Source organism: Strongylocentrotus purpuratus, unplaced genomic scaffold, assembly GCF_000002235.5.
Source record: "Strongylocentrotus purpuratus isolate Spur 01 unplaced genomic scaffold, Spur_5.0 spur5_scaffold_10, whole genome shotgun sequence".
Taxonomy (NCBI): Eukaryota; Metazoa; Echinodermata; class Echinoidea; order Camarodonta; family Strongylocentrotidae; genus Strongylocentrotus; species Strongylocentrotus purpuratus.
This window is the reverse complement of record NW_022145595.1, coordinates 27,597,850-27,614,941: the sequence shown is the minus strand read 5'-3', so window position 1 is coordinate 27,614,941 and position 17,092 is coordinate 27,597,850. Positions and strand designations below refer to the sequence as shown.

At 36.7% G+C, this 17,092-nt stretch overlaps 1 protein-coding gene across 1 annotated transcript in view; it reads right to left on the bottom strand.

Annotated features, from left to right (window-relative positions):
• Positions 1-17,092, bottom strand: part of LOC580931 (collagen alpha-5(IV) chain) — a 32,717-nt gene that overhangs the window by 3,998 nt on the left and 11,627 nt on the right. Inside the window, exons 10-27 of the mRNA XM_030979953.1 lie at positions 16,893-16,928; positions 16,300-16,578; positions 15,011-15,073; positions 14,552-14,596; positions 13,376-13,420; positions 12,640-12,702; positions 11,713-11,784; positions 11,059-11,103; positions 9,465-9,659; positions 8,410-8,472; positions 7,551-7,565; positions 6,748-6,810; positions 6,188-6,241; positions 5,413-5,448; positions 2,488-2,514; positions 1,739-1,783; positions 1,256-1,342; positions 529-580 (exon numbers count right to left, since the gene is read on the bottom strand). Of these exons, the coding sequence (XP_030835813.1) occupies positions 536-580; positions 1,256-1,342; positions 1,739-1,783; positions 2,488-2,514; positions 5,413-5,448; positions 6,188-6,241; positions 6,748-6,810; positions 7,551-7,565; positions 8,410-8,472; positions 9,465-9,659; positions 11,059-11,103; positions 11,713-11,784; positions 12,640-12,702; positions 13,376-13,420; positions 14,552-14,596; positions 15,011-15,073; positions 16,300-16,578; positions 16,893-16,928 (1,278 nt within the window). The 3' untranslated portion in view covers positions 529-535. The remainder of the gene's footprint in view (positions 1-528; positions 581-1,255; positions 1,343-1,738; positions 1,784-2,487; positions 2,515-5,412; positions 5,449-6,187; positions 6,242-6,747; positions 6,811-7,550; positions 7,566-8,409; positions 8,473-9,464; positions 9,660-11,058; positions 11,104-11,712; positions 11,785-12,639; positions 12,703-13,375; positions 13,421-14,551; positions 14,597-15,010; positions 15,074-16,299; positions 16,579-16,892; positions 16,929-17,092) is intronic.

Below are 17,092 nucleotides of genomic sequence, written 5' to 3'. Positions count from 1 at the left end.
CTTATACTGTTTCCCAAAAAGTTGAAATAAACTTTTGTAACATATTATCATAAAATAATTTTAACAACATGATTTATTCCTGGTAGATAAAAATGTACGTCTTCTCAAAGCTTTATTGATCAATTAAAGTGATCAGTAAGGTATGATCAGTAAAATCACAAGGAAATATATACTTTGTCTATAAAGAATAAATCGTATCATCACAATAATTTCATGAAAAGAGGTAAATATTTATTTCAACTTCATGTGCAATGGTGTACTAAAACCATAAAAAGCAAACATGATTTTGGCTGCAAACCCTCATTTTTTCTCATATTTTGTTGGATACCACTCTACTATTCACCTTTGTTGTTGGTACAGTGAGACTAGTCTATAAAGACCTCCCAAGAGAGACAAGTGGTCTTTATAGGCAGGTGGTCTTTATGTACAGGTTCCTTTAGTACATGTTTCAATGAGAAACCATTTTCAAGGGAAACAAATTGGTCTTTGTAGAGAGGTGGTCACTAAAGCAGGTTTGACTGTACTAACCTTGAGGCTATGCAGCAGGGAAGCATCCAGGGAGGGGTAAGCCATCAGAACCCTGCAAGAAGACAGGGGGGGGGGGGGTGAAGAAAGAACAAGTGTTATTTCAATCATCTTAAAACGCGAAGCTTTTATTCTTATATACTTTTAATATGTAGAGAATGCACACTTACAATACATTCTGAAACATTTTACCCCCCTCCCCCCTCCCTTAACTCCTGTATAAAGACAGTGTATCACATCTGATTTTATTTTTGAACACTCAATTTTCTGCATGGGAATACACCGTGCTATGAAGGAACCTTGTTTGTGTCTTGTCTAAGGTCTTACTACACCCTGACTTTTGAACTCCCCTCCCACTGTTTATCCAAATCTTGACCTACTCTAAAATCATTCAAAAGACACTTGAATACCTTTCTCACAAGACAGTATTTCGGTTTCCATAATTTTCTTTTTTCATCCATTCAATATTATATTTATGGAGTTTACCTTATGTAGTTTTCTAAACTATTTGTTATAACGATGTATCTTTATGCAAACAGATCATATCCTGGAGATGGATATGAGTGCATAAGAAATATTGCTATGTAATTATTAATACCGGTATCTAAAATGTAGCCAATCTCAGTCCAAATCTCAGTCCAAATCTCAGTCCAACAAAATTTTCAGCACTCATCGTGGGCAGGATTTGTTGCCCCTGACATAGAAGGGGTTAAAGATGAGTTGTACTTACCACAGGGCAAGGTGCATCTAACCCTGGTGCTCCCGGTAAGCCTTTGGGTCCTCGTTTCCCTCTCTTACCCTGCCTTCCTTGGTCTCCCTACAAACAAAAATATCAAAACATTTAGAAGGATGAATGAGAACTTTTATAACGTTAAAAATGGGGGAATTTAGTCTCCTAGTGCTTTAGCTGGAAGAAGGTTTATGATGAGAAATAAAGGCAAGATTTATAAGGTTTGTTTTAGAAAAGGAATGGTATGATGGGGTGACCAAAGTTTGTGGAGATTTTTGAAAATACTAGAAAATGTGATATTCGATCTATGATTTCTCATATTGTACACAAAAATTATTCATTTCAATTATCACCAAATGGACAGTAAAGTTTTTTAATACAAGAGATTATAAAACAAATAACAATTAAAATCAGGCATCACCAAATGGACAGTAAAGTTCGTAAAATAATAATTAAGTGAAAATATTCCATGAAAGTCCTTACCTTTATTCCTCTTTCACCATTTGGGCCATAATCACCAGGACTTCCCTACAAAGATCAAAAAAAGGGAGAAATATCACAGTGATACAAACTGATGAGGGTTTTACAAGCTACATAAACAAAACTTGTACTGAAATATGAATATATTCTATGAACCTATACAAACAAATTTTTAAACAACCTTCAATCTTCATTAGTAGTGAACATGCAGTTTCTTGAACAATTCTATTTGTTGTTTTAAAATTATTAGGAAATCTATTCTGACCCCTTACACAGATATAAAGTCAATCACTGAAAACTAATTTATTCTGAATGTTAGGGGTTCCATATAATACACTCAAAATATCAGCTTCAAATACTAAATACTAAAATGTGATGTGGTAAATGTAGATCTCTATACACCCTCAATTTACATACAAGCAACTTGTGAGTATGGTAGTAGGCTAGTAATGCACATGTACCTGAACATATGGAATAAGAGCTTGCACGGAACCCAAGTCATTCTTGGGTTTTGTTTTATGTTTTCCTTTGTTTTCTTCATATTTATTAACCGCTAGCCCATCCATGGAAAGGTAAAGCTTTTTTTTAGGTTAATTTGATATATGCTAACTGTAGACTAATTACTTTTGATACACTCTAATGCTCCTTGGCTTGGTACTCAACTGAAAATTGCTTTTATGCTTTAAGGTAACGACAATCAATTTGACAGAAATAATCTTAAATCCTCACAAACGGACTGAACCAAAACTTACTTTATAACCTTGAGGCCCAGGTAAACCCTGTAAAAATATAACAAAAGAAATAAAAAACTTAATTTACAACTTATTCAGACATGACACTGTAAACCATCTATGAAAAAATACAGTACAATTGAAAAAATCTTCTTAACCCTTTCGTAACAATCAATCCAGCATATTTTGTAGTTTGCCTCAATAATTTGTGTTTCGAAGCCCTAAAAAATTGCCAGATACACAAGTACAAAGGGCAGACAATTCTGCACTCACCTGCATCCATTTTTTTTTCATGACTATATTGCGTATGAAGCCAGGAATTTTAAAAAGGAAAATAAGCTTTAAAAGTCATCATTCTTTGGGATACAGTATTCCATTTATTCAACTTTTTGATAACATTCTAGATAAACATTGTTTTCGGAGACATTACATTTTATTTTAGCAATGTAGCAATATATAAAGGACAAATATATTATTGTTGCCAATTTAAAGAATGATATGTGATCAATTAAACACCAAAAGTAAAGTCTGTCCTGAATGGGTTAAAGTGCATGATTGGGCAGAGGAGGAGACACAAAATTACATGTGTGGAACGATGGTAATATCCTTGAATACTTACTTACACAGAAACATGGAAGCCCACTACATTAATAACATTTTTTCACAATATTTTTAGACAGTTTAAGCCTAGTTTAGGCCACTTTGCTATTTAGGAGATCACATATGAGAGCAAAAGATATTCTTATGGTGGCCCTGAAGGGACATCGCGAATAGACTAAATCGTGAAAAATATGCGATAAAATTCACGATATCGTCAATTTTATCACATATTTTTCATGAAGAAATTCACGAAATTGACGATATCGTGAACTTATCGTGAACTTTATCGTGAACTTTTCACGATGAAATTGACGATATCGTGAATTTTATCGTGTAAAGTTCACGATATCGTCAATTTTATCGTGTACTCTATCGTGTACTCTATCGTGTACTCTCCTGACGGGCGCTTCGTAAACAAAACCAGCCCTAGCTGGGGGAGACAGAGAGAAGGAAAAAAGGGAAAGGGAAAGAGAAGATAAAAGGAAAGAAAGAATAATAAGAAGAAAAGAGGGAAATGGGGGGGGGGCGAAGGGCTCTTGCCTCCTCCTCACTCCCCCCCCCCCTCCCCGCCAAAAAATAAATCAGAGAGAGAGAGAGAGAGAAGGGAAAGGGAAAGGGAAAGAGAAGATAAAAGGAAAGAAAGAAGAGGAAGAAGAAAAAAAGAGGGAAACGGGGGCAAAGGGCTTTTGCCTCGTCCCCCCGCCCCCCGCCAAAAAATAAATAAGAGAGAGAGAGAGAAGGAAAGGGAAAGAGAAGAAAGAAAGAGAAAAACAAAAAAGAGGGAGAATAGGAAAGAAAGGAAAAGAAAGAAAAGAAAGGAGGCAAGAGCCCTTCGCCCCTGTTTCCCTCTTTTCTTATTCTTTTTCCTCTTCTTTCTTTCCTTTTATATTTTCTTTCCCTCTCCCTTCTCTTTCCCTTTATGGCGGGAGGGGGGAGGGGGGGGTAAGAGCCTTTCGCCCTTCCCCCGTTTCCCTTTTTCCGTCTTCTTCTTCTTTCTTTCCTTTTATATTTTCTTTCCCTTTCCCTTTCCCTTCTCTCTATCTCTCTCTCTCTCTCCTATTTATTTGTTGGCGCGGGAGGGGGGAGGAGGCAAGAGCCCCTCTTTTCTTCTTATTCTTCTTCCTTTCCTTTTTTATTCTCTTTCCCTTTCCCTTCTCTCTCTCTCTCTCTCTTATTTATTTTTTGGGCGGGGGGATGCAAGAGCCCTTCGCCCCCGTTTCCCTCTTTTCTTCTTCTTCTTCCTCTTCTTTCTTTCCTTTTATCTTCTCTTTCCCTTTCCCTTTCCCTTCTCTCTCTATCTCTTATTTATTTTTTTGGCGGGGGGTGGGGAGGGAGGAGGCAAGAGCCCTTCGCCCTTCCCCCGTTTCCCTCTTTCCTTCTTATTCCTCTTCTTTCTTTCCTTTTATATTTTCTTTCCCTTTCCCTTCTCTCTCTTATTTATTTTTGGCGGGGGGGGAGGAGGCAAGAGCCCTTCGCCCTTCCCCTGTTTCCCTCTTATTCCTCTTCTTTCTTTCCCTTTCCCTTCTCTCTCTCTCTCTTATTTATTTTTTTGGCGGGGGGGGGGGGGGAGGTAAGAGCCTTTCGCCCTTCCCCCGTTTCCCTCTTTCCTTCTTCCTCTTCTTTCTTTCCTTTTATATTTTCTTTCCCTTTCCCTTTCCCTTCTCTCTCTCCTTATTTATTTTTTGGCGGGGGGGGGAGTGAGGAGGAGGCAAGAGCCCTTCGCCCCCCCCCCCCCCCCCCCCCCGTTTCCCTCTTTTCTTCTTATTATTCTTTCTTTCCTTTTATCTTCTCTTTCCCTTTCCCTTTTTTCCTTCTCTCTGTCTCCCCCAGCTAGGGCTGGTTTTGTTTACGAAGCGCCCGTCAGGAGAGTACACGATAGAGTACACGATAAAATTGACGATATCGTGAACTTTATATCGTGAACTTTTCACGATAAAATTCACGATATCGTCAATTTCATCGTGAAAAGTTCACGATAAAGTTCACGATATCGTCAATTTCGTGAATTTCTTCGTGAAAAATATGCGATAAAATTGACGATATCGTGAATTTTATCGCATATTTTTCACGATTTAGTCTATTCGCGATGTCCCTTCAGGGCCACCATATATTCTCACCAAAAAACAAAAACAAATCAGTTTAATTTGAAAAGAAGGAATGATATAATGGTACATGAACAAGGAACGTCATGTAAATAGGCTATAAGCTCACGAGACGGACAAATATCAATCTGATGTCACCCTGAGAACTGTTAGTGTCAGGAGACATGAGATGGACATTGTCAGTCTTATAGGCTGAAGCTCATGAAAAAGGACAATATGACATGATGAATATCCTAATACATACCATATCTCCTCTACTTCCTTTCGTCCCTGCAACACCCTGGTACAAAGGAAAAAAGATACAAACCGGAATAAAGAATAAAAACATTTTAATTCAATGGAATTAGCAATTTTAGACAACAGACTTTCAATTTCATTAAGTGAATATGTAAAGCAGTTTATATACAACCATGAAATACAAGGCAAAAATGAGCTTTGTATCCAGGGAAAATGCACTAAATCTACCAATGAAACAAAACATTTTAGATCAACATTTCATTCTTTAAATTCAATTCAATTGTCGGAACAACATGGTACATGTAGCTCAGAAGGTTTAAAACTGCACTAGAAAGGAAATGCTTTGTGATCTTGTATATTGATCATAATTTACTTGGTATATATATTGACCTGCTTAACCATGTATACCATTGAAAAATCCACCCCATCTTTCATCTTCTGAATCCCTCTTTTCCACAATAAGTTACTCAATTTTGTTGTATTTGTTTGTATCCTTGTGATGTATAATCTATGCTCCATAATATTTAATTGTATATTTCATTTGGAGCTTTGTCTCACAAAGCCATCATAGGCTTTATCAAATTTCTCCTTTTTCATTTTATATAAGTGGTAAAGTGACACATTTATTAAAACATGTTCCCCATGATATCGATTACTCTGATTTGTCATTGTTTTGTTGTATGCATGCTTATTTGCTTTGACTGTATTTTTATGAAAATGAAATAAATAAATAAAAGATTGATTGATGTGAGAGCGACTGATGAGCGGGCGATCTAACTTACATATCTTCCTTGAGGACCAGGTGCCCCAGTTGGACCTGCTAAACCATGTAAACCCTGAAAAATATCAAATGAAATAAACAATTTCATTAGACGGTAGATCACAAGGAGCATGGTTCAAGTCCCTGTCTGCTATAAAACCATAATAATAATAATAATATTCAGTTCTTGTATATCGCATATCACATTATATAACATCCCTTTGTGCTTCCAAAGAGCTTTGTAAACCCTGAAAGATATCAAACAGACATACAATGGCATTCTTTCATAGCTGAGAATGTTCTGTTAACTGAGAAATACAACTTCTATTTCATGTACTCAAACCTTTTATTATTATTATTTATTTGGCATTTTCCAAAGAAACAAAATCAGGAACAAATATACAATGTACATAGTGAATGAATAAAATAATTTGACACTTGCACACCTGACCAGGTGGCCTGGGAAAGGAACAGGTCAACTTAATGTCCATGGCCCACAGGCCATTCTTCCCACATAATTTATGCAAATTAGGACAAAAACCCAACAAACAGACAAACAAACCAAACCCATGATCAACTCACATTTCTGCCTGGATTTCCGATTTCTCCTTTCATACCAAGGTCTCCAGGTTCTCCTTTTAATCCCTGCATCAAAACAATTTATTATCAAAACTTTATGAATATTCAATTAGACCAAAAAAGGTAACAATTACATCAATCAAAAGTCACCTTTGGAGCTGCATGTAGGCTATTATCTTCTTATAACATTTATGAAGAACAATATATGATCAATTTAACCCCCTGAAAGTTTAAAGCCCCCTCTAAAGTGTAAATTGTATCATAATGTGAAAAAGGATGTCATTTAAGACACAATTCTGCAAATATTTTTACCCGGTAAATGTGTTTGAAGTCGAATATTGATGAAAGAATTTTTAAAAAAAAATTGTTTTCTGCATACAAAAGAAACCCAAATTATGTAGCCTTTATCAGTATTTGTCTTTAAACACATTTTTGGGGGGTAAATCTTTGCAGAAGTGTATCTTAAATGACATTCTCTTTCACATTATGATACATTTTGACATTAAATTTCCCAACACACCTTAGAGGGGTTTAAAACTGAATTCAAAAGAAACCAAATAATGTATATGGCAATTCTAATCAATAAGGTTGAAGTGTGAATAACTAAATTGAATAACCCTTCTAATAAGATAAATGTTTATCTGCTCTTTGAATATATTTTCAAAGTATTTGATGTGTAAATATGAGGTAACTCCACCAATTTGTGATAACTTTAAGTTTAAATGGATCAATGAATATCACCAACAATATAGTTGTAAAGAGACAAAATTATTACTTTGAAGATTTTGTAAGTAAACCATACTAACCGGTGCACCAGGTGACTGTAGAACAGACATAGACGTTAGAGGAAAAAGAGAATGAGAGTTGAAAGAGAATAAATTAAGATCTAAAAAAGATATTAGTTTTCATATCAATTCGGATGTTAAGAGAACAAGAAGTTTAAAAAGTAAGAGAACTACCAGTTAAGTTTTGTTTTTGTTACATAATGTTAAATGTAATGGAATAATATCTTTCCATAATTGTTGTTGTTTGCTTGTTTGTTTTTAGCCTTGCACAAACAACAACCTCAATTCTGTTTTAACATCAATGCATCCCAGCCTTCTCAGGTATTACTTTGTCAGCTAATCCTTCAACAAGTCTAAAGCAGTTATTCCACTTTGCAACAAAATATTACAAATAAAGAAATTTCCCAGGTAACGTTCATGCTTTACCCTTTTCAAATATAGAATCATAAATCTATTGTTATAAAACCAATTTATTTACAGACTTCAAGTTAAATCATATTAAAAATTGTGTAATAATAATTTTGGAATATCCATTTTGGCAAACTATAGGGGTTCATCAAACTTTCGAATAGTATGAAAATGAAGAGTTTAATTCCAAAAGGAGCTAAATCCACTTTTGATGAAAATTTAGTTATTGATATCAGAACATTGTTTACTTCAGTACCCGTCTTTCAACAAAAGTATTTACCTAAATTTTTGGAGCAATTATGAAAAAATGCACCTTCTAACATCACTTTGCCATAGATGCCTGTACAAAATCTGGTAAACAATTTGTTTTTTCTCTCAAGTTACAAAATGGATTTAGCTGCTTTTGGAATTAATCTCTTCAAGCATAAAGCACTCAATATTATAATGAAAAGGGGGAAATAATTAGACATACCCCTGCTCCTGGCTCCCCTTTCTTTCCAGGTTTGCCAAAGCTACCTTCTTCTCCTTTATGCCCCTGTTAATAAACCAAATCACCCAATCTTATTCAAGCATCATCAATGCCATCATTATCATCTTCACCACCTTCGTCATTCCCATTGATCTTAATTTTTTTTTACCCAGTTCTAGGACACCTACCCTATGGACATTCACCCCCATACTACTAGGACACCTCCCCCCGGACAACTATACTAGCGGGTAGTTGTCCGGGGGGAGTTGTCCTAGGGAGTAGTTGATTGGGGGTGGTTGTCCAGGGGGTAGGTGTCCGGATGCGTTTTCACCCATATCATTTCATCATCAATGCCATCATTAGCAACATCATACTCATCACCACTTTCATTACCGGTACTAATGATCTGAATTCTGCTTTGGGCTTTAATTTGTTAGGTATATAAGATTATGTGTTTTGGTACATCAGGATTTTAGGTGGTATGGTTAGGATTAGGTGTAGTGCTGGGTGTCGTTTCAGAAGTTTTGAGTGAAAAAATTGTTGTTCGATCAAGGGTCGTAAAAATCTCATTGTCATGATTATCAAAACCATCAGTATAATAATCATCATCATTGACATACTCATCATCAATATGAACATTATAACCATATAGAGGTATTACTATCATATCTATTAAAAATATTGTTAACCTTACTATCACCGTCACCATAATATTATGACAATTATAAAACAAACATCTATCATCAGCAATGTGTGTACAAATTAGATATCACACGAGGGGAAAGAGATTTATCGGGGTATTAAGAAGACTATATTAAAAGCATGTTGAATAAGTTAAAATAGTGATGTACTATACCATTAGCCATTAGAACAGTAAATGATAGTGTTAATAAATACATTTCCATGTAAACATACGAATGAGAGACAGAGACACAAGTTATATCATTGTTCCGTTTGTTCAGTACACAAAAAACTTGACAATAGAAATGATGTGTTCTGGCGTAAATACATTTCTCAAGACATTAACCAAACAAGACAAATGTCGTAATTAATCTTACCTTCGTACCGGCTACTCCTGCTAATCCCATATCTCCTCTGTCTCCTTTAATACTTAATCCCTGGATTCCTTGATCTCCATACTCGCCCTTGTCTCCTTTCATCCCCTGGATCCCTTGTGCTCCCGGGCTCCCTGGTAATCCAATAGCTCCTGCAGGACCCACCTCTCCCTTAGAACCCTCTGGTCCTTGGACGCCCTGTATCAAAAGAAGATGTGAATACATTAACAGTTGAGTGCTTAAAGGTGTTAATCCCTGGATCCCCTTGAGCTCCTGGGCTCCCTGGTAATCCAATAGCTCCTGCAGGACCCACCTCACCCTTATAACCCTCCGGTCCTTGGACGCCCTGTATCAAAAGAACATGGTTATGTATGAACTAATGAGTGCTTAAAGGTGTTAATCCCTGGATCCCTTGAGCTCCTGGGCTCCCTGGTAATCCTATAGCTCCTGCAGGACCCACCTCTCCCTTATAACCCTCTGGTCCTTGGACGCCCTGTATCAAAAGAACATGGTTATGTATGAACTAATGAGTGCTTAACGGTGTTAATCCCTGGATACCTTGAGCTCCTGGGCTCCCTGGTAATCCTATAGCTCCTGCAGGACCCACCTCTCCCTTATAACCCTCCGGTCCTTGGACGCCCTGGATTAAAAGAAGATGGGAATGTATTAACTAATGAGTGCTTAAAGGTGTTAATCCCTGGATCCCCTTGAGCTCCTGGGCTCCCTGGTAATCCTATAGCTCCTGCAGGACCCACCTCTCCCTTATAACCCTCCGGTCCTTGGACGCCCTGGATCAAAAGAACATGTGAATGTATTAACTAGCTGTTGAGTGCCTGAAGGTGTTAAGTCTGTGTAGAAGTATTATAGGAGTTAATGCCCTTCTGGCTTTGATCTGATGATATCTTAATGAAGTGCATTTAATTATTACATGGAAATTGGAATATTTCTCAATGAAAACATATGCTCTCAATGACGGTCTTCTGACTGAGCACCTTTTGTCTGTTTGGAGTGAGAAGGGCGTTAATTCTATTTCAAAGAGTTGCTATATATGATATGGAGGTGTCGTGGTCGAGCAGATATATCACCAGACTATGAATCGGTTTGAGTTCCGCCACAGTACTATACTGTCCTTTGGCAAGACATTAATCTACATTTGCCACACTCGACCCAGGTGATGTAAATGGGTACCTAGCAGGAACTAATTCTTTGAAATGCTAGAGCGCTGTAATGGCAGCCATGTTAAAACCGGAGTAATAATTTCAAAAGCTCTTTGGAAGCGTATAGAGACGTTAAAATGTGATATGCGCTATACAAGCAGCAGACAATTTACTAATTGATGTCTTTTATGTTGTTGCAGAATAATGTTACAATTTATCTGAATTGGATTAGCTACAAGAAACCAGACAGAGATTTCTACAAGAAAAGAACAGACTCAGAAGACTAGCCTTAAAGCCTGTTAATCATTTCCAACAGCCACATCTATACACTGATTTATACATATTACTGGTAGTAATAATTCAAAAGAATATAAGAACATTAATTGTCACCTTTTGGTTTTACTTGTATTAAAAAGAATGAAAAGTAAATGGGTGCGTACCTGTAATCCAATTTCACCTTTTTCAGCTCTATCTCCAGGTAAGCCCTGTGAAGACAAATAATCAAAGAAGATTTAAACATCTTGGGAAAGGACTTACATTCAGAAAATATCCAACATATGGCAAACATGTAGCTCTTGTGAATAGCCTACTCTATCTCTATCTCTCTCTCTCTCTCCCTTTCCCTTTCTCTCTCTCTCACTCTCTTTTCTTTCTCACTTGTTACATTGCGATCTCTCTCACTCTTCAAAGTCATACAAAATGTATATTTCCAATACACCTATACAAATATAATATTATCATTAACAAAATAATGATTATAATCATGATGATCAGGATGATGATTATGACAATGATGATGATGACGATGATGACGGCGGCGGCGGCGGCGGCTGCGACGACGACGACGATGACGATGATGATGATGATGATGATGGTGATGATGATGATGATGATGATGATGATGATGGTGATGATGATGATGATGATGATGATGATGATGATGATGATGATGATGTGAATACTGTGGCCACTTATTATTTCTATCAAAACATATCACTCGTAGACATAATCTTTTAACAAAGTAACAATACTGACAAATCAATGTGATTAAAACTACCATGATAATTCCTAGTTGGTCTCCTAATAGGACCTACCCTTTCTCCCGGTACTCCCTCTAGACCTGGTTCTCCTTTTAGTCCTTGTGGTCCATATTCTCCTGAAGCACCCTACAAACAAAAACAAAAAGGGGGATCATGATGATGATGATGATGATGATTAACAGCATTTGTATGGCGCCATTTATCTGTTTAAAAAAACATCTTGATTTACAATTCCAGTAAAGTGAAATAAACATAAATGAGATGTGTACATGTATAATATCAGATTCAATGTAACCCTTACATAGTGCATTTGATTTGATTTGATTTGATTTAATTTATTGGTTTCTGCATCTTTTTTCTTTTTTTCATCATACATTTTCATGAACATAATATGGTTTGATACAATATTTCAAGTGTATATAATTTTATACAGTTAGGAGGCCAACTCGATTCCATTATCAACTCGGCTTTTAACCCTTTCAAGACAGGATTTATTTTTAGGGCTAAATTGATCAAATATAGTTCTTCAAATTTGCAACAGAAATATCAAAGTTATCAAAAAATTACTCTCCATTTTTTATTCACCATGGCAGATATATTTTTGTGCATACTAATCAAATGAGAAGTGGGAATGAAAAAAGTAGCAGCACGCAAAAACATATACATTTAAGTAGTTGTGCACGTTGACAGTCCAGAAAACTTCCAGCGATCACAACTGAGGCATGTAATGCACTTATCCAACTAAAAAAATCTCACATCTTCCTCATACCACTTGTAATCTTTAGTTCATTTTCATGATAGGCTACAGAGCCATTTGAAGATTACCAGAAATGTAAGGAAAAGGACAAGAAGTGACCAAGCCTTGACCAATCTTGATCTCTAGTATGGTTTCTAAAGTCGCCTCTCTCTCTGGCAAACAATTGAACAAAATTAAACATGACTTCTACCTTACCCTGCACGATGAATGAATAGAGTATTTACCTTTTCACCTGGAAGTCCTTGAAGACCCATCTCACCTTGAATACCTGGCAATCCCATCATACCCTGTATGTAGTATACAATGGAATTACATTAATGATCATTTACTCCATGGGGAGTGGCACACTATCTTGCTAAAATACCTTTATTATAAATAATATAGTAAATATAAGGCAGTTCTTAAGTTATTAAAGTTTACCCTGAGTATATTTGAAATTTGCAAAGGTATTTAAGAATTGAGAGGAGGAGAAGATATGCTTGATTCCAATTCATTTTAAATACATAAATCAAGCAAAAGGTCAATTGAATTAATAAATAAGCTAGAGGAATTTTGAATGCCTCAACTTTGCAATGGAAGCATGTGGTCACTCTATAAACCTTATGGGAATTCGAGAAATCAGTATGCAATGGGGTAGCAGCAGGAAAATATGAGAGTACCAGAGCATCATTATATGAAATCATGAACATTATTTCATTAAACTACTACTTTTATAAGTGATCCTGTCCATAGCATGAACCTATTTACAAATGTTAGCTCTGTTTAACTCAGCGGTTGATTAATCTGGATATACCACAATTTTAAACCCAGTAAACCATTTTTACTCCTTCTTTATTCTGATCAGTAAAATGCTTAAAATAGAGACATGCAATTATGCCTATGTGTAATGCACTATACAAAAAAACTTATGATTATCATTATCATTGGTCTGTTATCACTGTAACTGAATATCTTACTCACATCAGTGCCATTGAAGCCAGGAGGACCAGGAGGGCTTTGAGGACCCTAAACAAGAAACGGAAGATGGGGAAAAGAGGTCAAATATTAAAATCAGATATTTCTTTTCCAAGATGTCTATGATTACCTTCACAACACCTTCTCACCATCAATCCTGAAGCAACTAAGACCTACATGTATGGCGAAAGAGCACTGGTATGTGGAGGTCCAAACTCTGGAATGCTTTCCCACTATCCCTACGCTCCATTACAGACATTGAAGTCTTCAAAAAAGCCATTAGAACTTTATCTTATGATAAGTGTTACCATTGATAGTAAATTGCACTATTTAAAGTGCATTGTGAGGGCCTATGGTCCTGAAATGTGCTATAGAAGAACTTATTATTAGAAGAAGTAGTATTTTCCTTTGTGACATAATATTTCATGAAAATATTTGGAATACATGTAACATCCCATCTTAGCATCATGTCACTGTGTCCGAGGCCACCTTTCTCAACTTGAATGGTCTTTGTATACAGGTTTCACTGTATTAATACAGACAGGTTTTATTTTTTCATCCAACCATTATAGGCTACCTGCCTATAAAAACCACCTTTCTCAGTAGCTTTTATAGACAGGTTTTACTATGACCACTATAGAATTGTTCATCTTTTTTACCCAGTCATTATACCAGCCTTTAAAGGCTGCCTATTTCAACTGAGCGGTCTTTATATATAGGTTTCACTAAAGCATTATAGAGAGGGGTTTTTTTTTAATCCAGCCATTATACCTGCCCATAAAGGCCACCTTTCTCAGTGGTTTTTATATACAGGTTTCACTGTACCACTATAGAATGTTTTTTTCTTTTTCATCCAACAAGTATACATTGTACCTGTCTATAAAGACCACCATTCTCAGTGGTCTTTATAGACAGGTTCCACTTTCCCACTATAGACAGGTTATAACATTACGAACTAGAGAAAAATAACACTGAGTTCCTATAGAAAATCTATTTATTCAGATGGTCATATCTCAACCAATACTTATTCAATTGGTTTTCGACATTTGGACATTATTATTGACGCTCTTTCGGAAAATAAAAAAAAAATTGAGAAAATCTAAAAATAGATTTTTGATGACGTCACACTTCACCACTCTATACAGGTTACACTATCCCATCATAAACAGGTTTATATCTTACCATTAAACCTGTTTCACCTGGAGGCCCTTGGGGACCAGTCACACCCTGAAATCAAACAATTGGACCTTTTAGCAATAAATGCTTTCAACATGATAAACGAGAAGGTTCTTTTCTAAATCAATATCACATACGCATAAACACAATATTAAGGATTTGTTTCTTCTAATCTTCATGTATGCAATAAGATAAAGCTGTTCAATTATTTGCATTTTTTTTTTCATTCTGATTCAGTGTTATTGAGCCAAATGTTAACAAATTGCAACTAATACATTTGTCTTGCATTAAAAATATAGGAAATACTCCTATTACAAATGTGTCCCCCTCTCCCACAAGTAATTTACAGTGCTTTTCCTTCATTCAAATTTGTTTTTCTTTTCTATTTACCCTTCCACAGGGTGATTATTTAAGTTGTTAATGACGGAGGAAGAGTCAAGATTGAATTATGTAGTGGTTTCTTACTGGCATGCCATGTGTTCCATTCAGGCCTTGTTCTCCTTTCTGCCCATTCATTCCATCAAATCCCTGAAATAAAATAAATGTCAGATAATATAATTATTTAAAAATGAAATAGTATATAAAATATTACTTAATGTACCAAGCATGTATTTGAAAGGTCAATATAATACATTTCATGCTTTGTATTAAACACTATGCACCTATGATTAATCTTCATATGGAACAGCTGTGTGATCATTATGACAACGTATTCAATTGATTATGAAAGCAGAATTTTCATAAAATAGCATTTTTCTTTCAAAAAAGAAATTATTTTAAATGTTAAAAAAGAAGAATATGTGAAAAATCCACAAATACTGATATTATTCACTGGCTCTAGCTAATTCAGATGAAAAAGATCAAAACATATTCTTTTGATAATCCCATTAATTCCAGGAGCTCAAGCTAATCCAGGTCTATCTCCCTTAGGACCAACTGAACAAGGAATTCCTGGTACTCCTTATGGAGCTCTCACACTCTGCCGTGTAGGCCTACCGTCCACCTGCCGGGCTATTAAAAAAAAAACAGAGTCCAGAACGTTGGGTTTTGAGCGAACTTGTCCCCAGCCGCAAAAAAAAATTCATAAAATTAATCTTTTCACCGTTTCGTTGCCATCTTCTGACCGTTCTCACCGGGCGCATACCGGGTGTTGAACGTGCTTCTACCGTCTTCACCGCCCATATTGACTTTTGTTGAAAATTTTGGCCGTTTCCATTCCGTGCCCATACCGGGTCTCGAACGTGTGCACCGGGTTTGTAGCAGCCACCTACCAGTCACTTAGCGTCCCCTCACCGCTCGTAGCGTCCTGTGAGCGAGTCCCCGGACTGCTGACGTCATGACATGACTGCAATAAATACCCCGATTTGAACGGCAACGGTCAGTCCGCTCTCCATTTTTCATCACCGTTCTGTAACGGGTTATGAACGTGTTCATACAGTGTGACCGTTTTCATAACGTATTCATACCGTCCTCATACCGTTCAACACCGTCCTCTTGCCGCTTACTTGCGGCCGGTGCCAGCCGGCCAAAGTTTTGAACATGCCCAAAACTTTCGCCGGGTCCCACCGGGTGTAAATAAGCGCCAACGCCCTATTAACGTGTTGCCCGCTTTGATAACGAACCACCGTGTGCCCTCGCCGTTCTCCACCGTCCGCAGACATTTTCGCGCACGGTGGCACACGGTAGGCCTACACGGCAGAGTGTGAGAGTCACTTTACATAACATAGATCAAAATATAATACTCTAATACTCACGTTGAGTCCAGGAGTTCCAGCTAGTCCAGGATCTCCTCTATCACCCCTAGGACCAGAAGGACCAGGAGATCCTGGTTCTCCTTTCATGACAAAGGTACAGTTGATATGACTCTCCTCCGAGAGACCTGGTGGTCCCCTCATGGTGATGTTGACTGGGGAACCAGGCATTCCAGCCATGCCCTGGTCTCCTCTCTCTCCCTTAAGACCAGCTTCTCCCCTAGGACCAGGTTCTCCCATAGCTCCTTGAGGTCCAGATGGTCCTTCAGGTCCTTCAATACCCTACAACATTAAACGAAATAACATGCAATTTGTATCTAAAAACATTGGGGGAAAATCTCTACAATTCTTAATTTGTCCTTAGACTCAGCAGGGACTTGTGTATCCCAAGTCCCTGGACTCAGGGACAGCACCTTGTATCCTCTGAAAAGGTGCTATATAAATCCAATTACTATTATTATTATCTTCTCCCTCTTCAGGAAAAGTTTTAAAAAAGATTCACAAAATGCTCACATCAAAATGGTACAAAAGACAATCATGAATTTGTATTAAATGTATTTAAAATTAATTATGGTTAAGATAATTATTATTCTCACCATTTGTCCATCTTGTCCAACATCTCCTCTTTCACCCTGTAAAGAAATAGCAAAGATTATATAAATCAGCCTTCTGCTTACTCCAAAATGATTCTGAATAAATATGTTTTATAATATTTGCAATTTTATTCAGACATGAAACATATTTTTTTTCACTCAGATGACCACTTTTGTCAAAATAATTTTCCTTTTATAAAGAT